General features: G+C 55.4%; 11 protein-coding genes across 11 annotated transcripts; 3 read left to right on the forward strand and 8 right to left on the reverse strand.

The window, feature by feature from the left end:
- Nucleotides 1-177: 177 nt before the first annotated feature.
- C7974DRAFT_409082 (uncharacterized protein) lies at nt 178-3,935 on the reverse strand (the record flags this gene model as incomplete). Its single annotated transcript, XM_046143374.1, has 3 exons — nt 178-344; nt 403-3,868; nt 3,921-3,935. The coding sequence occupies 3 exons, from the start codon at nt 3,933-3,935 to the stop codon at nt 178-180; spliced, it is 3,648 nt and encodes a 1,215-aa protein (XP_046001527.1).
- A 351-nt stretch (nt 3,936-4,286) lies between these two features.
- C7974DRAFT_104068 (uncharacterized protein) lies at nt 4,287-6,386 on the reverse strand. The gene is made up of 2 exons (XM_046134894.1): nt 6,160-6,386; nt 4,287-6,058 (listed from the first exon to the last, which is right to left on the reverse strand). The coding sequence occupies exons 1-2, from the start codon at nt 6,192-6,194 to the stop codon at nt 4,342-4,344; spliced, it is 1,752 nt and encodes a 583-aa protein (XP_046001528.1). The 5' UTR covers nt 6,195-6,386; the 3' UTR covers nt 4,287-4,341.
- A 465-nt stretch (nt 6,387-6,851) lies between these two features.
- On the reverse strand, nt 6,852-9,047 carry C7974DRAFT_104066 (uncharacterized protein). The gene is made up of 2 exons (XM_046134893.1): nt 8,631-9,047; nt 6,852-8,576 (listed from the first exon to the last, which is right to left on the reverse strand). Exons 1-2 carry the CDS (start codon nt 8,712-8,714, stop codon nt 6,960-6,962), a joined length of 1,701 nt encoding a protein of 566 aa, XP_046001529.1. The 5' UTR covers nt 8,715-9,047; the 3' UTR covers nt 6,852-6,959.
- Nucleotides 9,035-10,522, reverse strand: C7974DRAFT_385611 (NADP-dependent oxidoreductase domain-containing protein). Its single transcript, XM_046140968.1, has 3 exons — nt 9,961-10,522; nt 9,136-9,907; nt 9,035-9,082 (listed from the first exon to the last, which is right to left on the reverse strand). Exons 1-2 carry the CDS (start codon nt 10,305-10,307, stop codon nt 9,361-9,363), a joined length of 894 nt encoding a protein of 297 aa, XP_046001530.1. The 5' UTR covers nt 10,308-10,522; the 3' UTR covers nt 9,035-9,082; nt 9,136-9,360.
- A 303-nt stretch (nt 10,523-10,825) lies between these two features.
- On the reverse strand, nt 10,826-11,265 carry C7974DRAFT_385613 (uncharacterized protein). Its single transcript, XM_046140969.1, has one exon. The coding sequence runs from the start codon at nt 11,152-11,154 to the stop codon at nt 10,852-10,854; it is 303 nt and encodes a 100-aa protein (XP_046001531.1). The 5' UTR covers nt 11,155-11,265; the 3' UTR covers nt 10,826-10,851.
- Nucleotides 11,266-11,269: 4 nt separating this feature from the next.
- C7974DRAFT_351196 (uncharacterized protein) lies at nt 11,270-12,264 on the reverse strand. Its single transcript, XM_046139478.1, has 3 exons — nt 11,855-12,264; nt 11,555-11,801; nt 11,270-11,507 (listed from the first exon to the last, which is right to left on the reverse strand). Exons 1-3 carry the CDS (start codon nt 12,143-12,145, stop codon nt 11,347-11,349), a joined length of 699 nt encoding a protein of 232 aa, XP_046001532.1. The 5' UTR covers nt 12,146-12,264; the 3' UTR covers nt 11,270-11,346.
- A 90-nt stretch (nt 12,265-12,354) lies between these two features.
- C7974DRAFT_385615 (Tubulin/FtsZ, GTPase domain-containing protein) lies at nt 12,355-14,389 on the forward strand. The gene is made up of 5 exons (XM_046140970.1): nt 12,355-12,507; nt 12,604-12,644; nt 12,764-12,866; nt 12,914-13,444; nt 13,495-14,389. Exons 1-5 carry the CDS (start codon nt 12,483-12,485, stop codon nt 14,145-14,147), a joined length of 1,353 nt encoding a protein of 450 aa, XP_046001533.1. The 5' UTR covers nt 12,355-12,482; the 3' UTR covers nt 14,148-14,389.
- A 34-nt stretch (nt 14,390-14,423) lies between these two features.
- On the reverse strand, nt 14,424-17,374 carry C7974DRAFT_351202 (WD40-repeat-containing domain protein). Its single transcript, XM_046139479.1, has 4 exons — nt 17,232-17,374; nt 17,021-17,178; nt 16,819-16,970; nt 14,424-16,772 (listed from the first exon to the last, which is right to left on the reverse strand). The coding sequence occupies exons 1-4, from the start codon at nt 17,266-17,268 to the stop codon at nt 14,474-14,476; spliced, it is 2,646 nt and encodes an 881-aa protein (XP_046001534.1). The 5' UTR covers nt 17,269-17,374; the 3' UTR covers nt 14,424-14,473.
- A 619-nt stretch (nt 17,375-17,993) lies between these two features.
- Nucleotides 17,994-21,398, forward strand: C7974DRAFT_104148 (ARS binding protein 2-domain-containing protein). Its single transcript, XM_046134895.1, has 3 exons — nt 17,994-18,190; nt 18,310-18,958; nt 19,128-21,398. Exons 2-3 carry the CDS (start codon nt 18,320-18,322, stop codon nt 20,967-20,969), a joined length of 2,481 nt encoding a protein of 826 aa, XP_046001535.1. The 5' UTR covers nt 17,994-18,190; nt 18,310-18,319; the 3' UTR covers nt 20,970-21,398.
- On the reverse strand, nt 21,382-22,056 carry C7974DRAFT_385621 (uncharacterized protein). The gene is made up of 2 exons (XM_046140971.1): nt 21,837-22,056; nt 21,382-21,787 (listed from the first exon to the last, which is right to left on the reverse strand). Exons 1-2 carry the CDS (start codon nt 22,022-22,024, stop codon nt 21,415-21,417), a joined length of 561 nt encoding a protein of 186 aa, XP_046001536.1. The 5' UTR covers nt 22,025-22,056; the 3' UTR covers nt 21,382-21,414.
- Nucleotides 22,057-22,138: 82 nt separating this feature from the next.
- Nucleotides 22,139-24,751, forward strand: C7974DRAFT_385623 (Scd6-like Sm domain-containing protein). The gene is made up of 4 exons (XM_046140972.1): nt 22,139-22,305; nt 22,361-22,396; nt 22,450-22,681; nt 22,873-24,751. Exons 1-4 carry the CDS (start codon nt 22,289-22,291, stop codon nt 24,358-24,360), a joined length of 1,773 nt encoding a protein of 590 aa, XP_046001537.1. The 5' UTR covers nt 22,139-22,288; the 3' UTR covers nt 24,361-24,751.
- The last annotated feature ends 604 nt before the right edge of the window (nt 24,752-25,355 follow it).

The following is a 25,355-nucleotide window of genomic DNA, read 5'->3' on the forward strand; positions in this document are numbered from 1 at the left end:
AAATACCCGTAAGTAGAAGAAATTTACATCATAAATTCATCGCACGGCGCCATTGGCCTCCTCCGAACCCAGCCCTAAATCAGAATCAGAATCAAAATCAGATGCGCCCGCGCTATGCACCCACAAACACCGGAGCACTTCGTACTTCGTACCTCGCCGCCCAGCGCCTCCGTTCGCCTAATCCAGATGCCTCGGAAATTCGTCTTCCAGACCGATCGTCACCTTGACATTCATGCTGCCCAGCTCCTGGATCAGCAGCTTCGCCGCATACGGCATTGTGATGCGGCGCACCGCCTTCTCGCTCTCGCAGAGCTTGCAATAGCCTGAGTAGCCCATCTGACCGCCTATTGCACTGTTAGCATACGTCCTTGTAGAACATGGTTCATATATTATCAAACTTACACTTCTCGCACACGTCGACATCGTGCGCGTCTGAGCTGATCATCAGGCGCTCGAGTAGCAATTGCGACGCCCCGTACGCGATCAGACAATCGCGCTCCATTTCTCCCAGACGCAGACCACCGGACCTCGCACGACCCTCTGTGGGTTGACGAGTAAGAATGGCACGCGGGCCGCGGGCACGGGAGTGCATTTTGTCCTGTACCATGTGCTTGAGCTTCTGGTAGTAGATTGGGCCAAAGAAGGTGTAGAATTGGTGCGCCTCGCCGGTGATGCCGGACGTGAGGTAGTCTTTGCCGGTGTATGAGAAGCCGTTCTTGACGAGGATCTCGGACATGTCTTCGACCTTCGATCCGCCGAATGCGGTGCCGTACTCCAGTGTGCCGTTCAGAACACCTGCCTTGCCAGAGAGCAGTTCCATCATCTTGCCGACTGTCATTCGGGATGGGAAACCGTGGGGGTTCATGATGATATCGGGGCAGATGCCGTAGTCGTTGAAGGGCATGTCTTCCTGCTGGACGATCAGACCTGTTGTTCCCTTCTGTCCGTGGCGAGAAGAGAATTTGTCGCCCAGCTCAGGTCGTCGGGTTTGTCGAAAAAGCAGCTTGATGAGGGTGGTTCCCGCTTCGTTCTCGGTGATGCACGCCTTGTCGATGTAAGAGCAGTCGGGCAGCTTGTATCGCTCAGGCTTGTCTTTGTACTGATTCGAGGCCGGGCCTGCGGTATCAGCGGGCAGACTCTTGAGCAGGTATGCATCGCCGGCTTCCAGGCGGGCACCAACTTGGGCAATACCGTCAGCGCCGATAGCCTGGTGCTCTGACTTGTTCGGATCCAGAGCGCCAGCGTTAATACGGTCAGATGTGCCGTTAGCATAGGTCTTGAGGGCTGTGACATGCTTCTTCATAACCTGGCAGCGACCGAAGCCACGGTCGCAGGAAGCTTTGTTGAGAATGAGGGCGTCCTCAATATCGTAACCTGAGTAGGACATGACTGCGACTGTGGCATTCTGGCCAGCAGGAAGCTTATCATACTTGGTGAGTTCAATGGTTCGGGTCTTAACCATGGGCTCCTGTGGATAGACCATGAGGTAGAGAAGTGTATCTATCCTGTTGAACTGATTGTAAGCGATGGCGCCAATGGCTTGTTTTCCCATGGCACATTGGTAGGTATTACGGGGCGATTGGTTGTGGTGCGGGTAGGGAATAAGACCAGCGACGGCACCCAGGATGGTAAACGGTTCGATCTCAAGATGTGTTGTGTGTTGGTTGATCTCGTTTTCGGTCAATGCAATGTTGGTATCGTTCTCCTCGTTGGTGTCCAGATACTCCACAAGACCTCTTGTCAGGAAGTCTTCAAATTCCATAGTTCCCTTCCGTAGAGCCTTGAGATATCGTGATGTAACTTTAGAACGCTCGTTCTCTACAATGATCATCGGTCGACAAATACGGCCTTCGTCTGTTGCCACGTGAACTTCGCAATGATCGTGGTCAATGTGAATACTGGTAAACTCCGAGATGCGACCCATTCGCCTGAGCTTTCGGAAGCTGTTCAGGAATCGTTTTGGCGTGTCTGTGACGGCGATCGGTGTACCGTTCAGACACACTGAGTAGACACCTTCGGCGTGAATTTCTTCTCCAGTCTGCGAACAGATATCCTCTGCGCCTAACAAGAAGACGATCTTGCGTACCGGGTTTTCGTCATCTTCGGTTGTGATATGCGTCATCAATGCTAGATTCTTGACGAGACCACACGCTTCTCCTTCAGGAGTATCAGATGTGCACAGCATACCAAACTGACTCGGCTGCAATGCACGAGGACCGGACACCTTTCTTGTCTTTTCGAACTGCGAACTGATTCGCGTCATCATACCCAGTGCAGCAATGTAACTCAGTCGACTAAGAACGTGCGTGACACCCGCCCTTTCCATCTTGAAACGCTTCAAACTCCAGTTTCCAGTAGCAATAGCGCGCTCAATACCCATAGTAATGTGGTTTTTGTGCACGCTAAAGTGTGAGAAAGCGTCGAATTCTTGAGCGCGGTTCTGTTTCTTCAAAACTTTGTCGATGCTGAGCTTGAAGTCGTGGTTGAAGCGCTTGAAATGGTCTTCGAAGAGAAGGGACAACATCTGCCCGGACAACTCGAGACGCTTGTTTCCGACGTAATCGCGGTCATCCACAAGCTTGGGGTCTTGCATGGCCATGAGCACCCTTCGTGCCATCAAAGCAACATACAAGGCCTTTGGTCGGTAATTGGTGCCCACAACCGGGACGTGCGGAAGGATGACATTCGACAAGCACTCAATGGCCTCGAGGTGGTAGTTGCGTATGCGGGAGGCTCCGGCTGGCTTCTTTGTCAATCGTACGCGATGACCGATGTATTCCAGGGCCTTCTCCTGGGTGTGAATGCTTTCTCTTGCACACGCCTCGAAGTTGATGGCGAAGCTATCCTGGTAAGCGCTGTCGTCTCCAGCAACCATGAGAAGAATCTCCTTGTCCGAGTGCACACCCAACGCCTTGAGCGCAAACGCAATTGGAACTTCCTCGGAAAGAGTGTTGTGCCTCAAAAACATGAGGCCCTTCTTCTGGATGACATAGGTCTTTGTGCGTCGCTCGTGGGTCGAACTCGTAACGCTGGCCTGCATGATGCCCTTTGCGCTCTCGACAATGACACGGTTCTTGTTCAGCTGCTCCTGCACCAAAATGACCTTCTCTTGCCCACGCGTGATAAAGTAACCTCCAGGATCCAGCGGGCACTCCTCCATAACGGCCATCTCGCGGTCGTTCTTTGCAGCCAAGACGCACTTGTTGCTCTTCAGCATGATGGGCATCCTGCCGATTTTAATGCCCGTCCGCTTGACCTTCGCATTGCCTCTTGTGTAGACAATGTCAACCACAATTGGCGCGGCATATGTCATGTCCCTCAGGCGACATTCGTTCGGAGTGATGGTACTGCGGTGGTGGTCGAGGTCGTCTTCTTCCTGTCGGTTCGGCGACAGAACGCGGATGTCGGTGTACTCGAGGAGGAATTTGGGGTCGAAGTCGCTGCGCACGAAGCGGTTGGCCTTGATGATCTTCTTGAGGTCAACGTCGACGAAATGGTTGTACGAGTCGACGTGCTGCTTGACCAGGCCCTTGACCTTGAGGAAGGCCGGCAGCAGGTTCCACTTGTCGCGGGCAGTGTTGATGGGCTCGTCGAGGCGCTTGCCGTAGTAGAAGGGCTCGAGGAGGGCGGCGAATTCGTCCTTGGGCTGGGGGCGTGGTGGCGCTTTGCGTTTGCGCGTTGCTTCGGCGGACGCGGACGCAGCGGGGTCGACGTCTGCGGGCGGCTGTGCCTCTGCTACGGCGACCCCATCGCTGCCCACTGGCCCTCCACTGCCTGCATCCGCCTCCTGCGCACTGCCGTCTGCAGCGGGAGCTTTCGGCCGTGCTGCCCCGCGCGGGGGAGCTTTGGGCTTGACTTTTGGCGCTTCCTGTGCGCGTGTTAGCCGGCCGTCGGGTGGCGTGCTGCGACGCTCATCGTACCTTCTTGCCCACCATGTCTGCGACCGCTCAGAAAGACCTCGGTCGGGGCGTTGGAGGCGTAGAGGTCGAGTAAAAAAGTTAGCGCGCCTGTAGCTGCGAGTCAGAGCAGGGATCCGTCGTGGGCATCCACGCGTGGGCCAATCGACGTGGGAGGTAATCCGCCAGCAGCCCCATCGCCGCGCGAGGTGGGTGACCATCGCGCACACTCCACACAACAGCCAGCGCAGTCAGGAGAGCAAAGTTTAGAAGACGAACATAACGTTCAGGACATGCTACCGAGTCCCAGCGCCCGCTACAATGCTCCAAAATGAACGATATATGCAAAAAGCCTGGTCCAGCCCATCATACAAAATATGGCAAACATCATCCGTTCAGCTCCGTCTGATTGCAGAGCATTGCTGTCGTTGAGGCGCGCTCAGAACTAGAAAGCCGCGCCGCCAACCTCCGTCTCGCCGTTCAGGTTCCTCAGTGACTGCTCAGCAAGATCAACGCGAAGCTGAGCCGTCTCGGCATCCCTCTCCAGCGCATCCCACTCTCTCAGCTTCGCCCTCTTAGCGTCTTCCTTCTTCTCGATCATCTCCCGCAACTTCCTTGCTTCTTCCTCAAGTCTCAGAATCTTGCTCTTGTCGTACACCTCCGGCGCTCTCTGTCCACCAGGGATTTCCTTGGACAGGTCTCCAAGATGATCACGGAAGCGCATCGTGCGAGGATATGTCGTGGCAGTCGAATTGCTGGATCCCCTGAAGGTAGCCGAATAAGACGTTGCACCGCTGATAGACCCTCGAGGACCAGCAGCAGGGCCATCGTGAAAGCCGCCGCGGAAGCCACCACCGCCACGAGGTCCGGCACCCCAAGACCCGCGGCGGGGTGGACCAGAGAAGTCGCGCGGCGAGTCATACGGATAGCCACCACGGCCGCCGCCGCGTGGTCTAGTAGGCGCACTGAGTGCTGGATTTCCTCCACGAGGGCCAGTTGGAGGTGCGGTCGACACCGGAACGACAGGTCCGGTAGGGGGGGAAATGGCTGGCGAAGGGTAGCTACGGCTCGACGGTCCCGTTGGTGGTGCCCTTGCGAAGTCGCCATCGCCATTGCGGCGGCCTGAAGAAGGACCTGTAGGTGGCGCAAACTCCCTATCTCTGTCGCCCCGTGGTCCTCTGGGTGGGCTAGCTTCCCTCCGCCGCGGTGGACTCCTGTCTCGGATCGGGCTGGGCTCCCGACGTCGAGGAGGCGATCGCTCCCTCTCACGCTCGCGGAAGTTGTCGCGAGGGGCTCTACTGGTCTCGCGTTCGCGGAACGGCGACCTGGGGGCAGACACAGGTTCTCGGGCGGCCCTGTCGTCTACAAGGGCAGCTCTGCTAGGATGCACAGTCGGGCGAGGAGAGGACCTGCGTGAAGTCGCCGCAGACTGCACGCCCGAGGCCTCGTTGGAGGGGTGTGCAGGCCTGGCCGATGGGGATCTGCGGTTGCGCCATGTGTCTGCCGTATATGGGTCGGTTCGTTCGCGTCTAGGCGAAGGCGAGCGGCGTCGATAATCGCGCATGTCACGAGGAGGCGGTGAGTTGCGTCGTGGACTGGCAAGGTTAGCGCCAGTCTGGTCTGCTCCCAATGGCGGGCCACACCTGCTGATGCGCGAGCGCGACTCGTCGTATCGAGTCGGCCGCACCGGTGAACGCATGCCCCGACTTCGCGCAGGTGAGGCGTCACGCGTTCTGGGCGGCGGCGAACGATCGCGCGGGCGCGGCGAGCGAGTATATGAATCATACCCGTCCCTCCTCGGCGACCGCGCACGGTCATTCCGGAAGCCTTCTCGTCGAGGAGAGAAGGCGCGACGAATTGGCGAGCGCGGCCTGGGCTTCCAGTTGTCGTCTCGGCGCGGACTGCGCGAGCGTCTCCGGGGCGCCGGCGAACGACTCCGGGGCCGTGACGGGCGATTGCTGCCTCCGGGAGTATATGTGTCGGCTGAGGCGAGCCCTCGGCGCGGCGGGGAGCCTCGTCGCGGAGGAGAGCTGCGGCGTGGTGGGGGGGAGTTGCGACGCGGCGGAGGAGAGCTACGGCGCGGCGGTGACCGACCTCCACGGTAGCTGTCCATACGAGGAGATCGGGAGCGCGGTCGATACGTGTTCGAGTACCGATCGTCTCTACAGCAACTGTCAGCGGCTATCATACGTGTGCATGGTGTGTGCACGGTATAGCTGGCGTGCTATGTTGTCGCGCATACGGTGCTGTCGGCTTGACAAACCTTCGATCACGGTCTCTCTCGCGGTCGCGGTCCATTGCTGCGATGCAAACGGTTATTCCGCTGATTTCGTTGATTTCGTTAATCTCAGGCAGTCCTGTGCAGCAGTTGTGATGTTTCTGCTGCGTGCGGCTTCACAAGTAAGTGTGGTCGTGGCTGGCAAATGCAGGCGGTCGGGGCGTGCAATGAAAGTTGAAAGTTCGAGCTAAGCCTTTGACACGCGAATGACCCTGTGTCACGTGTACGCAACCCCAGCAACGCGTTGCGCATCACGAGCGTTGGCGATGACCTGGCTCTAAGAGTCCTTCTGCAAATGAAGATTGCTCTTTTCAATTCTTCCTGGCGTAGCGGTCAGTAGTTGTAGTGGTGATGCTCCAATCACCGGCTGGCGGTGCACGCTATCCTTCGTCTTGCTCGTGGGCTTCATGCAGTGTTCTTCACGTTTATCTCCCGGATCACGTCGTCTGAGTCTGGAGCCTCCTTTGTCAGGTGTCTGTCTGTACTTCTTGATGATACCTTGCAATCCTGGCGGCGCCGCCAGCTCGTTGCAATGCCAGTTCCTTCACTCTGTCTTTCTGCTTGAAACATCTTTCATCACTGCAAGCTTCTTCTTGTCCTGAGACCGGGGTTCTCGAGCTCGATTCTGTTCATTCTGCGCCGTCTCGACGGTAGCCGCATAAAACGCCATATCCCAATGCTGGCTACTGTTCTTTGAAACCCATGGATATCCATAACGCCGGCTCAAGTCGAGCTGCTTAATCGCGAAGCCAAATTGCTTTTGTACAGAAGGCCGCCTCTTGCTTTTACCGCTTATTGCCACGCTCGGATTCCCTCTTGACCCTCTTCCTGCTTTCTGCTGCTATCATGTCCGCGAGATCGTCTTGGTCGATACTCTGCCACTCTCCTGCGGCCTCGGCTCGTTGCCTCGACTCATATTCCTTCTTTAAAGCGTCCTTGTCCAACTTGTCGCTGTCTGCCAGCTGGTCGACATCCACAGAGATGTCAACGTCCCCAGCCTTTCGCTTCAAATTAGCTCCAAGGCGGTCCCTCTTGGCCGCGTCGAGATCGTATGCGTGCTCGCCGCCGAAGAAGCCGGTTGCTGAGATATTCTTTTCTGGAAGGACTTGGTAGGCGGTCCGCGGGGCGCCAGGCTCCTCAGTCTCTATGCCCTTGCGCTGTTTACGAAGCGTGAATTCGCCGCCAATACTTTCTGTGCCGCCAATCTCAGAAGGCATAGCAGACGCAGCACCAGTCATCGACGTTTGAATGCCGCTTGCGTCCTCCTCTTCATCCTCCTCTTCATCATCGTCATCTTCCTCTTCGTCGCTCTCCTCGTCCTCGCTTTCGCCTTCGGCTCGTAGAACACCCCATGTCGTACGCTCAACCGGCTCACCGTCATGGGAATGATGCTGCTGATCTTCGAGGATGCTGGTTCCGTAGAGATCGCCACCAAATAGCGGACGGCCGGCATCGTCTGTCGGTGGCTTACCCCACTGTCCAGGCTGGAACCCCCAAGAAGCTCCTGGAGGAATTGGTGCGTTTACACCGGGGATGCGCAAGTTGGGATACGAAGGTGATGGACCGAAGCGTTGCATGTTAATCAGCCATGGTGGCGGATGCCCTGGTGCCATACCGAGCGCTTCTCTGAGCTCCTCACTCAATTCACCAGGCTTCAGGTTCACAAGATTTGTCTCAAACTCTTTTCCCTCGTAATACACCTCGCCATATCGTGTCAACTCGGGCTTCGTCTGTCTTCGAAAGAAAGCGTCGTACAGCTTTGAGTAATCGATATCCAGCTTACCCAGCTTTCCTTGTACGCGCTCGCGCTGCTTTTGTCGCATTGTCATCTCCGCTTGTTTCTCAAGGACAGCATCTCGCATCTCAGCGATACCAGTCTCCTGGATGAACTTTGGTAGTGCAAACGGCGGTTTCTCGATACCACGCTTGGATGAAAGATACTCCCGCTTGAGAGACCAGTGCGTAGGTACAGGTATGACATTCTTCGCGCCCTTCATAGCAATCAACAGCTGCGGGTCGGAGGATGACACGTCTGTCCATTCCACCAATTCTGGCTTGGCCACCAGAGACTTCAGTTGAGCGACCGAGAGCTTCTTCATCGCCTTGAGCTGCTTCTTTGAAATTTTCGGTTCGCCCTCTTCTGCTTCACTGACGTCGTCATTGTCACTGTAGTAGATCTCCGGCTTCTCATCGTCCTTTGTGGCTATATCTTCTTCAGTCCGCTCTCTGTACTTTTCGAAAACATTCTTGTACTGCTCAAAGAGTGGGTCGTCTATGTCGAATTGGTCCGAGACGTCGTCGAGGCTGACCAAGTCCGTGGACTTGACCGCATGCGCATCCTTATTTGTGTCGCTTTCTAGTTCAGCGGGCTTGCTTTCAGGCGTAGAGTTAGAGGGTGTTTCCTGTCGCTTGATGAGTACCGTTGTCCAAAACGAGTTTGGGTGTGCCGGGCTCACAGTGAGCTGCGCCTTCTTCTTTGCGCGCCTGTAGGCGTTCTTGTTCGCTTGTTTCTTCCCCTTTGCACCTGTTGCGCCCGACATTGTGGGGGTTGCAGCGTGTGCGAGCAGCAAGGAACGTAGCCCTTGGAGCTAATGTCGCAGGATCGCGCAACAGTAGCGAAAGTATGGGCAGTCTGCAAGAAGTTACTAGAACAGATCTGCGCACGGCAGTTGTGTGCTGCAGTGGGTCCGGCGGGAGGTTGCGCGTGATGGGATTGGGGTGTGCAGGTGGTGGAGGTGGACGCGGCGGAAAGTTTTGGCCAAGCTCGACGAGCAGGCGCGACCTAGGTAGTTAGTTACCTACTCATGAGTACGCTAACGTGATGCAGACCGTCACCACAGCTCGTGCAAGCTCCAGGTATGCACAATAAAGACTATCGGACGATGGCGCGTAATCACACATATGGCTCCTGATCTTGGTATTAGTGTTATACTTCCAAATCAGCAAGGAGAAACACGTGACTCCGATATATGCCCCCTGAGTCCCGTCGTAGTTTCATGAACCACGCTGCATACTGGAGCACTCTACACTTCATATAGCTCTATACTGGATAGTGGTACAAATTTACGGTCGATGTCAATCTGCAACCCATTCGGACTCTGAGATATTGGGGGTCACTCCCATGCAGTACATGCATTCGCGCTAGAGGGATACGTGCTCATATTTCATCATCGAGTAATGATACGACTAAGTCCTGTCGCTGTCCTCAAACTTCTTCTGCCAGAAGCCACGGAAGTGTTTCTGCTGACCGATCTGGTTGATCTCCTGGATCTCCTTGGGTGTCAACTTGAACGTTGCAACCCTCAGGTAATCACTCAATCTCTGTTCCTTCGACGACGTTGTGATAGGCACAATGTCCTGGTCGATGCACCACCTTAGAGAAATTTCTCCTGCGCTGACGGCGTACTTCTTTGAAAGCGCTGCGAAGTAGTCATCTAATGGTCCCGGAGCAGCCTTGGTGGCTGCAGTGAGGGGGCCGTAAGCCGTAGTAGCAATGCCATGCTGCTTGTGCAGCGCAAGAAGCTCGGTACGCTGGAGGTAAGGGTGAAACTCGATTTGGTTACATGCCGGAACAACCTTTGCGGTCTTCAGCAAGGCGTTGAGATGAGCTGGGGTGTAGTTGGAAACGCCAATTGATCGTGCAAGACCCTTGGCTTGAACTGCCTCCATCTGCGCCCAGGCTCTCTGGATATCTTCATCGGTCTTCGCGAACCATGGTTGATGAATCAGGTAGCTGTATCTGGTCAATACAGATCGAAGTACTCGGGGGGACTCAGGTTTTCCTACAGGTCAACGTGATCCAATTGCAGCTTTTTCAAACTCGTTCGCAGGGCACCTTCGATATCGTGGATGTTGTCGTTGTCGACCTTACCGGTCACAAATAGCTTCTCGCGCTCAGCACCAGACTCTTTGATACCTGTACCTAGCTCTGATTCCGTCTTGTACATTTCTGCTCCGTCCAGGTGGGTATAGCCCAGCTTGATGGCCAGCTTTACAGCATCAATGATACTCTGATCGATCTTGGATTCCTCCCCGGTCTTATACCAAGCTGTGCCGGTACCATAGCCTAGCATTGGAATTGGGACGCCATCGTTCAGCTTCAGATTGGGGATAGTCAAATTGAGCTTCGCCATGGTTATAGAACTTGGTCGAAATTGGGCGCTTTGGATGTGAACGTTTTAGGGCTTTCGACTTTTACGACCAGATAATAGGACCCTGGTGCGAACAGGATGATAGGACAATTGAATTGGAGATGAAAGATTGTTTACGGTGCCGGGCTCACTTCGCGCAAGGCGACATCTGGAGGGGCCGAAAGTGGGGTGAGGGTTTACGTCATCGCCTACAAACCGATTTCAGACAGACATGTAACAACATACGATGTTTGTCACAGCATAAGAATTTATAGGATATATCTATTGTATTGTGGCGCAGCATGGACATGCTCCATATCAGCACCACTTGGCAGGCCATAGCATGTCTCTACTCGACCACCAATTCGTAGACGCCCCACTACTCGCTTCTCTTCAATTGCGTGGCTCCTGGAGTGAATATAACGCTCCTAGGCTAGCGTTCTATGCTCTGTACAGCATGCAGCGTTTGGTACGTGAATTTGTGCTTTGGAGAGAACTCGAGAAGTTCGAGAAGTTCGAGAAGTTCGAGAAGTTCGAGAAGTTCGTCTCACTGCTTCCGTCGAGCCCAGACATGTAGCCTGGCTTTCGTCTCATCGCTTGGTCGTTCTTGAAATTGAAAGAATTGTCCAGCAAGAGCGAACAGCAGGCTGATGTTGTCCTTTGAATTTCCCATTTCAGCAATCTGCAGCCACAATTCCATCGGTAGTCTCCCCAAAACTGATGTGCTAGATGTACCGAGGGCGCGACGTTCGGTGTCGTCACGCGTTATACGCATGTAAGTCGATAAAGTCAATTGAGGTATAAGACCGTGGCGGCGCAGTGTCGGGAATAACGCAAGCGCAAACCCCATTGACGAATTGACGCTGAGGTATTCCCATATTTCGAGTAGAAGCTCGGCCGGAAGATGATCGAAAGGGGACGCTGGTGTTGGCCGGGGCGGGGGCGGAGACGGAGGTGGTGGTGGTGGTGGTGGTGGTGGTGGAGCGCCAGCAGCAGATGCCATGGCTTTCAAGAGAACGGATTCGCTTAAGTTGGAAAGACTTCAGTCTGAATGCGCTTTGGAGGGCGTCGCCTCGGCCACCGAGCGTAGCCAGTTGTACGTGTATCCTGACACAAACCAAGCTGCGGCTGCAACAATTACGATGTAGATGGCGACTGGTGCGAGGGAATGTGGTAGGACGTTAAAGAGAAAGGGGTCAAGTACTGGATATGTTAGTAACGTAGAGTAATACAGCGAATGTGTGATTTACTGATATCGACATCGACTGGCGGCGGATCGTCCATTAACGTGCGGTTGGTCGAATAGTACGACGCTGCTGCCTGAATCCGAAGGAAAAGTATCGATTGTGCTCCTCCTTCGGTCTTCAGGTTGTCCGTCTTCCTTGCAGCTGCTAGATCCCACAGTTGATCACTGTAGCTTGCAAGAGACGATACAAGCTCTGGAGTAGCAAAGGTTTCGTCTAACGAGTAGGTGTCAAGCCAGAAGTTGGTTGGCGACTGCTCTGAGGTCAGCGCTGGCTGTCGCCGGCGGTCTTGAGTGTGTGTCTTACGGTGGCGGGCCAGCATATGCGGGCCTCGTACCTTCTGCCCTCCTCCAAGCCGCTCAGAAGATACCAGGACTCCAGGCCGTGGGGCTCCGCACGCGTGGGGAACTGCACCGAGAGCCGCGTTGGCAGAACAGGCTCGAGGCTTGACAGCGATTGCAGACGTAGGCTGTCTAGGCTGGGACGGACATCAGGGAGAGTCACAGCGCTGGGCCCCAGGAAGATGGTCTTCTCGACGTTGGCATATACCGTCCAAGCCGGTGACACAATAAAGAACAGGGCAGCTATGACGCGCATGTTTGACGGACAGCACAATGCGCAAGGGGAGCGCTGAACAAACACAACTGCAGGCACTCACGTGGGCCAGAGCAGCTGCATTGGGCCACAGAGCTTCACTCGGGGGTCTTGAGGTGTTGATGGGGTTGTGGTGGTCTGTCACCCGAGCGCAGGCACGGACCCGTCTCCGCTACCAGCTAGCTCCTTCTGTGTCGATAAACACACTAAATCTTCGACAGCCAACACAACACTCGACACCGACTCCGCTGCTCCCCACCCGCAGTTCCCGTCACGCACCTTCAGCCCCTGCGCAGAAGGAATCCAACTCCCCCAGTTCACACCTCTCACACTATTAACCATGAGAGAAGTCATCTCCCTCAACGGTATGAAACCCCCACACGCGCACGCGCCCTGACCGCCCCCGTCTTGGGCGGGACATCCTGGCAAGATTCATCGAAACTGACACTGCACGCGTCTAGTCGGCCAGGCCGGTTGCCAGATCGCAAACTCATGCTGGGAGGTACGTTTACGCCCACCGGTCCGCCGCCTGCACCTCTCCGTCGCCCACAATGCGAAAAGGAGGGGTGCCAGCGGCTGCCTTGACCGCCTCACCGCGCCCCTACTAACGCACCGCCACAGCTCTACTGCCTCGAGCACGGCATCCAGCCCGACGGCTACCTCACTGAGGAGCGCAAGGCCAAGAACGACGACCATGGCTTCAGCACTTTCTTCTCCGAGACTGGTACGTCGCCCGCCTGCTGCCGATCGCACCCCGCTGACACACCATAGGCCAGGGCAAGTATGTCCCGCGTACCATCTACGCCGACTTGGAGCCCAACGTCGTCGACGAGGTCCGCACCGGCACCTACCGTTCGCTCTTCCACCCCGAGCACATGATCACCGGCAAGGAGGATGCGTCCAACAACTACGCCCGTGGCCACTACACAGTCGGAAAGGAGCTCATTGACCAGGTCCTGGATAAGGTCCGCCGCGTCGCCGACAACTGCTCCGGTCTGCAAGGTTTCCTCGTCTTCCACTCGTTCGGTGGAGGAACAGGTTCCGGTTTCGGTGCCCTCCTGATGGAGCGTCTGTCCGTCGACTACGGCAAGAAGTGCAAGCTCGAGTTCTGTGTCTACCCTGCGCCGCAGGTCGCCACCTCCGTTGTCGAGCCCTACAACTCCATCCTCACTACCCACACCACCCTTGAGCACTCTGACTGCTCCTTCATGGTCGACAACGAGGCCATCTACGACATCTGCCGCAGGAACCTCGGCATTGAGCGCCCCAACTACGAGAACCTGAATCGCCTCATCGCTCAGGGTATGTATATGCTCTGCACTCGCTGACATTGTGACTGACAAGCCCAACAGTCGTCTCCTCCATCACCGCCTCGCTCCGCTTCGACGGTTCCCTGAACGTCGATCTCAACGAGTTCCAGACCAACTTGGTCCCATACCCCCGTATCCACTTCCCTCTCGTTGCCTACGCCCCCGTTGTCTCCGCCGCCAAGGCTGCCCACGAGGCCAACTCGGTCATGGAGATCACCAACGCCTGCTTCGAGCCCAACAACCAGATGGTTAAGTGCGACCCTCGCAACGGCAAGTACATGGCCACCTGCCTGCTCTACCGCGGCGATGTCGTCCCCAAGGACACCCACGCGGCCATTGCCCACCTCAAGACCAAGCGCACTATCCAGTTCGTCGACTGGTGCCCAACTGGTTTCAAGATCGGTATCTGCTACCAGCCTCCCCAGAACGTTCCCAACGGCGATCTCGCCGGCGTCAACCGCGCCGTCTGCATGCTGTCCAACACCACAGCTATCAGCGAGGCCTGGTCCGCTCTGTCGCACAAGTTCGACCTCATGTACTCCAAGCGCGCTTTCGTCCACTGGTACGTTGGTGAGGGTATGGAGGAGGGCGAGTTCTCTGAAGCTCGTGAGGATTTGGCAGCGCTTGAGCGCGACTACGAGGAGGTCGCTGCCGACTCGCTCGAGGGCGAGGAGGGTCTCGAGGCCGAGTACTAAGCCATTCTGCGCTGAGCGCGGCGGCGTTGTGCAAAGCAGTTCGGTTCTGCATCACTACCTTTGGTTGTTCTGGTCGGAGCTACGCTATCGAAGCAACACCGCATTTTGGCGATGGCGAGCAAAGGAGTTTTGTTGGACTGCTAGCTTACATATCAAAGCGTTTTGGGATGGATTGTCCTCTTTCTCTGTTATTACTCTCTTACTAATGCACGACAAATTGCACTTTCAATCACTTGTGGCAGATGTATTGTTTGAGATCGTATGCATTCAAAGTGAACTCGCTCAAGTGACGCTAACCAGAGACATATTATGCTGGGAAAGGACTCTCAAGCATACTCGTATTCTTCATTGTCCCCTCCGCTAGCAGCTCTTTTCTCTGCAAGTTCTCTGATCTTCTCCCCAAGAACATCCCTCCCATATCGGCTCGCTACCTTGCCAGCAAGGTCTAGCATCTTGCCATTCGCATCGCGCATCAAGCTTACAATCTCCAGAGCTTTCATGCCATGATCCTCGCCTGCCAGGCACTCTAGGCCTAGCAGCTGCAGCAATGCGCGATCAATTGCCACTTCGATATTTGTAAGGTCCTGCTTCTGGCTCGCCGAAGGCCGGGTGTGCGACAGAGTCGACGAGAGCTGCGCATGCAGCGTCGACGAGAGAATAAACGCCTGCTCGTGCTCCTGCTGCTTACTTTCTCCCTTCTTCGCAGCCGCGGAACCCTCCTCATCATCACTCAGCTCCTCAGCGTCGAGTCCCGAAAGCGCCTTCTTGCGGTCCACGGCGCTGCTCAGCGGAATCTCGAACGCGAACTCGCTCAGGTGCGGCACCGGCGCCGACGGGTACTTTTCGCGGCCCTTGATGATCATGCAGTGGAACTTGAGCACGCCGGCGGACGAGGGCGCGACGCCAACCGGCCAGTAGGATTCTTCCTTGCCGCCGGTTGCGAGACGCGAGAGGCATTTTGTGTCGAGCATTGGAACCCAGCGCGCTTGGCCATTTACACGCCAGTTGAGCAGCGTGAGCAGCACGCCTGAGGAGTCGTAGATGTACGGATCGCCTGATGCGGAGAAGAACACGGAGTCGAGCGTGGTGTTTGGTGGGAGTGCGAGGATGTCGGAGTCCTGGTAGATGGTGTCGTGTTTCACGTTTTCGATTGTGTAGAGGAGCTGGGTGGATAGGTCGGATTGGATGGGGCCGTTACCGATGGTTAGGATGTAGTCGCGCCATGCGGCGCAGGTCACGGCTGGCGAAGACTTTTGGCGATATACACGGATGGGCAGGCCGAAGAGCGAGTAGATACGGACGTAGTTTGTGCTTGTTGTCACGCAAACGTACGAGTCAGACAGGGCGATTGCAGTCACGGACTCGCCGGTGGGCAGGTTGGTGCGCCAGTCTGTTCGTGTTGTCCAGGTTTCGTGCGGGCGGTAGTAGATCATTGCTGGGTTCCCGTCACCAGCACTGTTGGGTTGACAGGCAAATAGTGTTCCATTCTCGTTCAGGCAGGCTTTGTCGTAGAGAAAGATGTCTGTGAAATGGAAGTTGCGGAAAGTGTGTTGGTCGTAGAAGTTGACGGTCACAGTGTGGTGTCTACCCTCCTGAGATACAGTCTCGACGTTACCAGTCAAGGAACAGCATAGCAGTCGCCTGTTGCCTCTCCATGGCGTACTGCCTGGTTGGAAAGGCTCGTGGATCTGTGGTCGGAACAGTGCACTACCAGTAGCACGCTTCTTGGTCGAGGGCTCAGCACCGTTGAGGTGGCTATTGGTGCGTTTCCCATGGCCATTGACTTCTTGCGCGTATCCCGCACCATCATCGTCAACGACAAAGTCTTCCATATCCTCGTCGCCATCTTCTCGGGCCTCGCTGTCTCTGAAGTCAGGACCGAGAAGGTCGTCCAAGGAGTCTGGTGTGCCGTCTCTCTGTCGTGGTCGCCCAGGCAGTTCTCGCATATTCCCGTTTGCTTGAGGCGCGGGTGCAATCCTCGCGCGGCCTTCTGAGGGGTCATGGAAGAAAGGTGCGGATACGGTTGGTTTGTTGAGTAGTGGCAGATGCTCCTCTGGTACGAAGTCCGTGTGGATGAATAGCTCGCCCTCATTGTTGGTGTACGAAAGTATGTTCTCGGTGGGATGCCAGACCATAGCCAGAATCGTCGCCTTGACATCCTCGAAGTTCTTCAACAGTTTTTGTGTCTTGGTGTCCCACAGCTTGAGATCGAGATCGTGCGAGGTTGTGGCTAAAAGAGCACCATTGGGGGACCAAGATGCCGCCGTTATGTCTGCTGTATGCCCAGTCTTAAAAACGCGCTGCCGTGCCCAATCGCTTGTGGACATAACCTGCACATCGCGAAGTGCAGTAGGCGTAGCCAATGCCCTGCCATCCGGATGCCACAGTACTTTTGCGCTCGACTCGGATTCTGTCTCCAAGCTTTTGATCATGCCATCTACTTTCTTTATCATCTCAGGCGTGTCACTATCGAGGTCATACACGTATATGTTGCCGTCGGTGCAAGAAACGGCCAGATGCTCGCCCTTCTTGTCAAACGAGACGTGCTTGACGGCACGTGGCTGATCGCGTAGGGTTCGGACCTTAGTCATGTCTTTGGTGTTGACGAGATTTACTGAGAGCTCACTGGGGCTGTTAGCATTGGCGCAACATGTTAAGGGTTGGAACCTACTCGCTCGCGACAGCGATCCAATTCCCGTCGGGGCTCAACGCCACATCTCGCACAGGCAATGTCGTCCTGACGAGTATTTCCTCGAACTTGTTACCTTCCAGTGAGTACTTGCTCACTGTGCCGTCCTCTGAGCCTGTGATGAAGAAGCCATTCTGCGCTGTTCTTAGCGATTGCAGTCGTCCACACATGCATGTATACGCACTCCAGCCACAACCGCCGCATTGTTCTCTTGACAGTCATCTACGGTTATGGGCTCGTCATCAGACCCAGTTGTAAAGACACGACAATAGTTGTCGACTCCGGCTGTTATGAGTTTCTTTCCGTTCGGTGTGTAGGCGAGGAAGGTTGCGCCGGGGGCATCTGGAGCATGTTAATGGACTCAGATGTTTAAAAGCAATTCGACTTATACATACGAGCCTGCCGGCTGCGCAGTCTCTGTTCTGCAGCCATTATGTTCTGGAGATGAATGCTGCGCCAGACACACGACGCGTTCACACGCCAGACGCGACCCGCGTAAAGTGATGTGGGGCCGGCAGATCAGATCACGCTAGAGGTCACCACGAACCCCTCGGCATCAGCATCATCGCCCTAACACATACTGATGCGGTGGCCCATGTTTCAACTTGCGTCCCTGTACCGTATCAACGTATATAAGCATAGGCTAGGATCCTTCATTCGGGCTCACAGTCTCTGCTATAGCTTAATAGAATAAAACATCGATAGCGAGGACACAGACTTCCTTTCCCATATGGCGCTCTACTCACACAACGTAGCTTACATCCTTATTTGCACGATGGATACCCTAGAATCAGAATAGACAAGAACGCTAAAGCATGCTTCAAACTACACTTCTCTAGTGGTATGATCAGAGCAGATCTCTACCTGCTCCATCTTGTACCAAGCATGCTCAGGCAGATCATTCACGGAGTCTGACCACCCAGAGCTTAGGGGACAGCCCTGTCATATAGTTGGCCTCGCACGAGTACTCCGTATGAACAGATTCGAAACGGAAAACAGACGAGAGAAACCAGCTGTGTGGTCAGGATTGCCGTCGGCGGATTTTCTGGCCAACCACACATGCCAGAGCTGTGACACTTTGTGCAGTTGACCAGAACGGGCGGGACGACCGGTTTATAATTAGAACACACTTCAGCTGTAGCATGTCCCCAAATGCACCCAAACAAGTAAATCAGGCAGTGTCGAGCCGCCGTAACATCGCAAATTACCTCTTGTCCACACGCTTTCAGACCCAACGCGCCGCTGCGACTTCATCTCTGCCTCTCTTGAGGGCCTTGCAACTCAGCGACAGCGCTGGGCGCATCGCATCCTGTCGTTTGACGTTCTCGCGCTGGCTACGCGACCCTGATACTGTGTTGCGCTCCCCTCTCTTCTGTACTTGTTGTCGCGATTGCGCTGCGACCGCGACCGCGACCGCGACTGCGACTTGCGGACCTCACGAAACGCGCATGGAGCGCTAAGCTGCCTCTGTAGTAACCAAACAATGCAAGTCGACTATGGCGACGCCAACTACGAGCCGTTTCGGCACCCCTCCGCTGGTATACCAGCGATTGATCCGGCCCTTGAACGGAACACAGGGAACCGCAACGGACATGCGCCCATGGCTGTGATCCCCCACGCTGTCAACGACCACCTGCTCCAGCCCGATAATGCCTCGCTCAGCAGCGCGCACCTTGCCCACGGTTTCTATGGAGACATGACGCGCACCTCGCAGCCGCCCTCAACGCCTTCGAATGCCTCGCCGCGCTTCTCCACCGCCGTATCCCCCAACAGCCAGACAGGGCACGCAAGCCCCGGCTATGCGCCCGACGACCGCGGCCTGCCCCCGCAGAGCGTGTCCGACGACACCATCGACGATGCCTTTGCTAGCTTCATCTTGTACTGCAATCCTAGCTTCGCCCTCTCCATAGACACGTCTGAGCTCGTGAAGCTATTTCGCACGCCGCCAAAGAGTGATGGAAATGCGTTCAGTACATGGACTCTGTTCGAGCTGATAGGGAAGTTCAGTACGGGAGAGATCAAGACTTGGACGCAACTAGCATTGGACCTTGGTGTGTCGCCGCCAGACACGGACAAAGGCCAGAGCACGCAAAAGGTCCAGCAGTACTCTGTGAGACTAAAGGTAAGGAGATTTTACGCCACTTTATAAGACGGGGTGCTGCACAGATGCACGCGCTCGACGAGGCAGCCACATGGTGCACTCATTCTGCATATGCTGTCGAGAGGACGTTGTTTACGTTCGCTCTTGATAGGCATCGATCGCGCAACGACCAGATGCTGACTTTTAGCAGCGATGGATGCGCGCCATGCACATTGACGCCTTCTTCGAATACATGCTAGGCAAACAACACCCCTACTACCTACAGATACCTCCACCACACGACCCATTTCCGGAAGAAGGCCGCGATGGTGTACCGCTGGAAGAAGATTTAGCTCTCCGAGCACTTGACCCAAAGTTTAAGCCTAAACGTGGGCGGCGCAAAGCTGATGACGCAGATGAGGAGATGGAGGCTGAACTTGATACGCCTGCGCGCAAGCGACCTCAGTTGGATACCTCGATACCTTTCGGTAATGCACTGCAGCCGCAGTCAGCTTATCCAACCAGTGCGCATCCTAACCACCATATGGGCGGTTTTTTGACACCACACGACCCGTGGACGGCTGCATCGGCAATCACGCCTGCATCTGTCCTGAACGCTTCGCACCGTATGAAACAGCACGAAAATCTGACCCCCTACTCTGCGTCGCCCATGTCTGGAGGGCAACAATTGCGTTGGCGACTCAATTCGCAGGAGCCAGCAACCCCCCATCCGCTGTCAGCTGTAACGCCATCTTCTGCACATCATTTCTTCGACGAACCTCATTCTGCGATCACACCGTCCAGTGCGAGACCACGCGCACGAAGACGCCACGGCCCAGCTGTGTCGTCAGCGTGGTCTGCGAGCAGCACCACGCCTGGCGGGAAACCACGAGGCCGACCACCTAGCAATCGCTCTACTCGAGATGGGCCGTTTGTCACCTTTCCTGTAAACCCAAGCAGAGAAGGGACACCTGTCGATGTGCAGAAGCACTCAGGTGCACTGACACCAATCGTAGAGAGGCCTCAATCTAGGTCTCCCCCAGCTGAGCCCATATTCCGATTTCCACCAACACCAGCCTCTGCAATTCCACCCTCGACAGGAGAGTCGCCGATTATAAGTGCGGGTGGAACCCAAAGACAACGTTTAAGCCTCCAAGTTCCACAGAATATTGGTAACCCTGTACGCCTCATCACCCCTACTGTACTTGTCAACGGGGAGGAGGATCCCACTCCGAGCACCGCTGCAGTATCTTCTGCAATCAGCTTTAGCACCGACAGAAGTTTTTCAGCACAATCATATGGAAGCAACAGCCATCTCAATTTCCATGGGCATTTCACTCCAATCGAAACTCCGGCTAGACAGCAGCCACCACCACGACCCCAAAGCGAAGTCGCAACGTCTACACCGACACCCTCCCTGCCATCGGTGTCTTTGGAGACATTGAATCGTGCCTTGGCTGCCGAACTCATTCGTGCGCCACTTACTGGTCGCCGCAAGCGCTTACGAGGTACTGAGGCGAAAAGTCTGGCTTCGGCAGTCCTGCTGCCACTCTACGCGAAGCCTTCAGCTGGCAACGCGTCATCAGCAAAAGTGATGAGCGATCAGGTATTGGGCATTGCGATAAGCAGCTGTCTCGGGCTGTCAAGCGCCACAGGTATAGGTCTCGGAGGGCCGAGTGGAGGCGTGAAGCGCATCGAATGTGTACGATTCCGCGTTGGAGGCGATGGGTATGAGAGTCCCATCGAGGATAATGAAGACGATGCTGAAACCATCAATGGCTCTGGCACGATCAAGGAGACATTCGACATTTCCTTTGCGGTGTCGTTTGGTGGGCTGTCTGGAGAGTGGACAGCCAAAGGTCTACATGCCACGGCTGAGGACGCTGATCACAGAGCTTCGACAGCAGGTGCACAGGAGACAGACCGCGTGGAACCCGGCCAAAACGCAACAGCGGCATGGAGGGCGAAGTTCCAAGATGCACAGAGAAGATTGTGGGAGAGCCAGGAGGAGGTCAAGAACCTAAAAGAAAAAATACTCGAGGCCGTGCTGTAAGCTGGAGTTTGGTTGTTTTTGGATTGGTCCTGCTATATACCCCAATGTTTCGACATCCTTGGTACATGGTCTTCGGTAGCTCCTGCTGAGCGTGTATATTCTTCCTTTCATCTGTATACACATCGGCTTGTCTGGACAGGCTCGTTGCAAATATCGCCTTCTTGGTATCATAATTTCACGTCTTCTCTCCCATTGTAATTCCTTTCTCATGCCCCTCCCTTGGCTAATGTGGTGGATGTAACCGAGTGTTCTCCCAGATGGGGAACTTGCAGAGGCACATCGAAGGTGATACTTGCCCGGGCAACCTAACTGTTGAGGACATGTCTTGTCCGACATGCGGCCGCGTGATCAAGCATAAGGGGAACCTGCAGAGACACATAGCTACCCACAAGTGAGGTGGCGGCACTCGGACAGACACAGATAGGAGATAATATGCTATAATATGCTAAAATAATTTCTCCCATGGCTTCTTCCTCCTCGGCTTCTCAGCCGGTGTACCCTGCCCCTCCAATATAGTGTTCGGGATATCCTTGATCCCAGGAATCGGCTGCCCAGTCGTGATGAGTTCTACGATATGCGCGAAGGAGGTGGGGTACGGTGCTGGCGGTTCACCTGAACTAGAGGGCCCTGGCAGTACGCCACTAGGCGCATCTTTCGCCGCGGCATTGTTCGAAGGCGCTGGAGCTGTGCCTTTCGAGATCTCATAGGTAGCTTCGCTGAAGTCAAGTGGTTGTACGCCATTTGTCTGTGGTGGGGGTCGACCATGGGCCTCACGGTACGCTTTGTACGCTCCAAAATCGACTGTAGTATTGAACTTCCTTTACATAATCAGACTATTGCACATTTGCGAAGCACACATCTACATACCGAGCATAGTAGAAGCAACGCGCTCGCAGAGCTAGCTCGGCCGCTTGCTCAGGCGAGCTATTGCTGCCGAGGATGGCACTGAGACCAGCTTGGAATTCGACATCGTCGTCCCAGTGGTACCTCTCCAGAGCCTCGTATACGCCATTCAGCCCATCGGCAGCTCCGTTGTCGGCTGCAGCAGCACTCATAGCAATCAGCTTCAGCGACGCTGAGGTGTGGGGTAAAGGTGGCATCGGCACCGAAGCTCAGAGCTCGCTAACGGAAACCGCCAAGGCCTTCTATTACCAGCCCCACGATCGCAGCTTCTCTTCCCACACAAGCTCTTCCCTTTCACACCACAGCCACCCCCAACACCCCTTCTTCACGACTACCGTACGACTTCCCTTACTTCTCTTTCTTCTATTGAGCTTCAGTTCATCTCTTACATCTGTTTTGATACCCAGTCCGTCGCCATGTCCGAGTTCATCGGGTCAGTCGCAGCTGGTTCCATCACGCTGGAGCTCCCGCTGACGTGCCACGCGTAGTTCTCGCATATCGCTCATCTCCAAGAGCGATATCCGGTCAGTAAGCATCCATCGAGAAGCCATTGGGCGCACACACTAACGCGTCGCAGCTATGTCGGTACTCTCGTTGAGATCAACTCAGAAGCATCTACAGTCTCGTTAGACAATGTGCGCTCCTTTGGTACCGAGGGCCGCAAGGGTGGCAAAGACGAGTACCCGCCATCAGATGTCATCTACGAGCAGATTGTGTTCAGAGGCAGTGATGTAAAAGACTTGCGCATCGAGGAGCAAACCAAAGAAAAGGCCCCTCCTGCTATGCCCCAGGACCCAGCCATCATCGGAGTAAGTCTTCACCACCCTCTTCCCACCTTCTGGTCCAGTGATGTAAAATTTTCGGATGTAAATCATACAAACCACCGAGAGCGCAAAACCATGTGGATATTTTCCGTTGCCTTCCTTCTGAGTACCTCATTCGCACCCCACCTGTTGTTCAGCTTCTGCATATTCCTTGGCTGACTTTGCGTGCGCATTAGGTACAACAAGGCCAGCAGCGTCAGGACGTTTCACAAGATCAACAGCGCCAGCAACAAGGGCCGCCTAACTTCCCACAGCAAGGGCAGTTCCCTCCTGGTGGCTACCCTCCCTTCGGCCCCGGCGGCCCAGGTCCATATGGAAGAGGCTTTCCTCCACAGGGTGGCTTTCCTGGCGGCCCAGGTCCGTTCCCACCAGGCCCTGGAGGGTTTGGCATGCCGCCGTATGGACCTCCACCTCCGGGCTGGTTCCCACCGGGACAAGGCTACAACGGCCCTCCTGGTCCTTTCCCTCCTGGCATGCCCATGGGTCCTCCTGGCTTCCAGAATCAGAACCAGAACCAGAACCAAAACCAGCCACCAACAGGTCCTCGAGGCGCAGCAGGAGCTGGACCTTCTGCCAACGAGGGACAGTCACCTGCGCAGCCCAGCGTTGCCGAGGCTGACGGTTCTGCTAAACCAGCTGAGCCCAAGGCGGATGCCAAGCAGGCTGGAAAAGCTCCTGCGCCCGCACCTGCCGCTCAGCAGGCCCCACCGCCGCCCGTAGAGTCGAAGCCTGACGTTGCAGCTGCTCTGGCACCGCCGCACACCCAGCCCGTACAGCAGGGTGGTGCGCAGAAGACGCCAGGTGGTCAGAAGGGTGGCCGCATCATCCCAGCGGTGCCTATTGCCAGCCCGAACGCAAAGAAATCGGCCCCTCGAGCACAACAGCAGGCTTCTGCGCCTGCGAAGCAGGCTCAGCAGGCCGCTGCTCAGCAGAACAATGCTACTCAACTAGCTACTGCTGCCGTCGCCGAGGCTATGGCCAAGCTCAACATGCAGAACCGAGGTCAAACCCAGGCCCCGGTGGCTGACCCCACAAACAACCTGGCGCAGAAGGTAGAGGGCATGCGTGAACGTGAGCAGCACGCTCGCCAGCCGCGAAACCCTGGCCAAGGTGCTGGGTTTGGTGGTCGGGGCGGCAGAGGCGGTCGAGGAGGACGAGGGGGTTCTCATCACCAGCAGCAGCCTCAACAACAGCAGCCGAAGATGGAAGTACCCACCACAGACTACGACTTCGATGCTGCGAACGCGAAGTTCAACAAGCAAGACATGGTCAAGGAAGCCATTGCGTCGGGGTCGCCGCTTGGCGAAGGTGTACCCACGACTATCGATGCGACGGCAAACGGACAGAACGGTGCCGCCGATGCCTCAGATGACGTTGTGATTCCAGCTCCTGCTGCCTACAACAAGACCTCTAGCTTCTTTGACAACATCTCTTCGGAGCTGAAGGATCGAGATGACGCTGCCGGACGCCGGGGCCAGGAGTTCCGTACGGCTGAGCGAAGCAAGAATATGGAGACTTTCGGCCAAGGAAGCGTTGATGGTTTCCGAGGTGGCTACCGAGGCCGTGGCAGGGGTCGTGGTCGCGGTCGAGCAGGCTTTGGCTTCCGTGGCGGTCGTGGAGGGCCCCGCGGCGGTGCTCAGTTCGACCAGCCTGCCGCACAGTAGACGTGCTCATGTACGGAGTCAACATCTTGACTGTCGCTAAGGATGTGCGAGAATTGTGCGGTCTCGACGTATGGATGGAATTTCTTTTGCTCGAGCGTTGATTTTGACCAATGAGGTTTTCGTCCTCTTGCTATCTTACACCCACTTGAGCGGCTTGGACAGGCATTCTTACACAGTCAACGCCTTAGTGCTTGAACTTTGGAGTTTCTTGGATCGGCATGAGCTCGAGGCCATGCCTGAAGAACAGGTACATACGAATTTCATGACCAGGTCATGAAAAAGATGCATGCCATCAACAATGAAAGATGAAGCCGGGGCTCCCGTGCCATCCTAGAGCCTGATCCTCTATCCCTTTGGTGTTATCATTTCGAGAAAAAACGTGTGGCCCTCTACTGATTTCAATCTGATGTATACTTCTTCACGAGGACTTCACGGAGACAGGTAGGGTAAGGCAAGTCCACAGGTTTCCGGTGAGGCTATGGAGAGTGCCACTCCAGTATCATCGGTACAATAATTTCAGAAGCGCTGACCAGGAGTGCTAACGTAGTAACTGGAGGAACATCGTAAAAGCAGCACCACAATGTGGTCGTAGCCCTGGTCTCCTCCTGGGCGACTGGTGCTCAAAGTGCTCAAAACGCACGTCCTGCGTGCTTGGTCTTCGACCCTCATATCTGGAAGAGCTTTGTCCAGACACCATGGGTCCGGTACTGTGGGCCTTATCGAGAGTGATTGCCCCTAACTACTGACATTAATCGAACATAGCTCAGACGATCGTTGTGCAGAGTTTGCCTGATGATACAGGCTTCATCATCAATTTCCTGCCATGTCTTACTGTAGGCTGGTACTACATGAGTTGCGGTCTGTGTTCTAAATACACCATTTGAAGTGTGGTGGTCACGCTCGATGTCGGATATACTTGACGCGCGATCACAAGGGCAGTGCTTGAAGATACACGTTGTTTCCTCTTGGGCTTGGTCATCCCCACTGTCTTTGTT

The sequence above is a fragment of the Boeremia exigua genome (assembly GCF_020726555.1).
Source record: "Boeremia exigua strain MPI-SDFR-AT-0100 chromosome Unknown C7974scaffold_2, whole genome shotgun sequence".
Lineage (NCBI taxonomy): Eukaryota > Fungi > Ascomycota > Dothideomycetes > Pleosporales > Didymellaceae > Boeremia > Boeremia exigua.

Bases quoted from the DNA above. Each gene is read 5' to 3' on its own strand.
- C7974DRAFT_104068 (XM_046134894.1), bottom strand. From the start codon at position 6,194: ATGGACCGCGACCGCGAGAGAGACCGTGATCGAAG. The intron at 6,059-6,159 runs GTTTGTCAAGCC...CAGTTGCTGTAG, and splicing joins GAGAGAGACCGTGATCGAAG to AGACGATCGGTACTCGAACA.
- C7974DRAFT_104066 (XM_046134893.1), bottom strand. From the start codon at position 8,714: ATGTCGGGCGCAACAGGTGCAAAGGGGAAGAAACAAGCGAACAAGAAC. The intron at 8,577-8,630 runs GTGAGCCCGGCA...ATCAAGCGACAG, and splicing joins AGAAGAAGGCGCAGCTCACT to GAAACACCCTCTAACTCTAC.
- C7974DRAFT_385611 (XM_046140968.1), bottom strand. From the start codon at position 10,307: ATGGCGAAGCTCAATTTGACTATCCCCAATCTGAAGCTGAACGATGGC. The intron at 9,908-9,960 runs GTAGGAAAACCT...GACCAGATACAG, and splicing joins CAATTGGATCACGTTGACCT to CTACCTGATTCATCAACCAT.
- C7974DRAFT_385613 (XM_046140969.1), bottom strand. From the start codon at position 11,154: ATGGGGTTTGCGCTTGCGTTATTCCCGACACTGCGCCGCCACGGTCTT.
- C7974DRAFT_351196 (XM_046139478.1), bottom strand. From the start codon at position 12,145: ATGCGCGTCATAGCTGCCCTGTTCTTTATTGTGTCACCGGCTTGGACG. The intron at 11,802-11,854 runs GTAAGACACACA...ACCTCAGAGCAG, and splicing joins GCATATGCTGGCCCGCCACC to TCGCCAACCAACTTCTGGCT. The intron at 11,508-11,554 runs GTAAATCACACA...TAACATATCCAG, and splicing joins GCCAGTCGATGTCGATATCA to TACTTGACCCCTTTCTCTTT.
- C7974DRAFT_385615 (XM_046140970.1), top strand. From the start codon at position 12,483: ATGAGAGAAGTCATCTCCCTCAACG. The intron at 12,645-12,763 runs GTACGTTTACGC...GCACCGCCACAG, and splicing joins TCGCAAACTCATGCTGGGAG to CTCTACTGCCTCGAGCACGG. The intron at 12,867-12,913 runs GTACGTCGCCCG...GACACACCATAG, and splicing joins CACTTTCTTCTCCGAGACTG to GCCAGGGCAAGTATGTCCCG.
- C7974DRAFT_351202 (XM_046139479.1), bottom strand. From the start codon at position 17,268: ATGGCTGCAGAACAGAGACTGCGCAGCCGGCAGGCTC. The intron at 16,971-17,020 runs GTGCGTATACAT...AGAACAGCGCAG, and splicing joins ATGCGGCGGTTGTGGCTGGA to AATGGCTTCTTCATCACAGG. The intron at 16,773-16,818 runs GTAGGTTCCAAC...TAACAGCCCCAG, and splicing joins TGGATCGCTGTCGCGAGCGA to TGAGCTCTCAGTAAATCTCG.
- C7974DRAFT_104148 (XM_046134895.1), top strand. From the start codon at position 18,320: ATGCAAGTCGACTATGGCGACGCCAACTACGAGCCGTTTCGGCACCCC. The intron at 18,959-19,127 runs GTAAGGAGATTT...GACTTTTAGCAG, and splicing joins AGTACTCTGTGAGACTAAAG to CGATGGATGCGCGCCATGCA.
- C7974DRAFT_385621 (XM_046140971.1), bottom strand. From the start codon at position 22,024: ATGAGTGCTGCTGCAGCCGACAACGGAGCTGCCGATGGGCTGAATGGC. The intron at 21,788-21,836 runs GTATGTAGATGT...GATTATGTAAAG, and splicing joins CGTTGCTTCTACTATGCTCG to GAAGTTCAATACTACAGTCG.
- C7974DRAFT_385623 (XM_046140972.1), top strand. The intron at 22,397-22,449 runs GTCAGTAAGCAT...AACGCGTCGCAG, and splicing joins ATCTCCAAGAGCGATATCCG to CTATGTCGGTACTCTCGTTG. The intron at 22,682-22,872 runs GTAAGTCTTCAC...CGTGCGCATTAG, and splicing joins AGGACCCAGCCATCATCGGA to GTACAACAAGGCCAGCAGCG.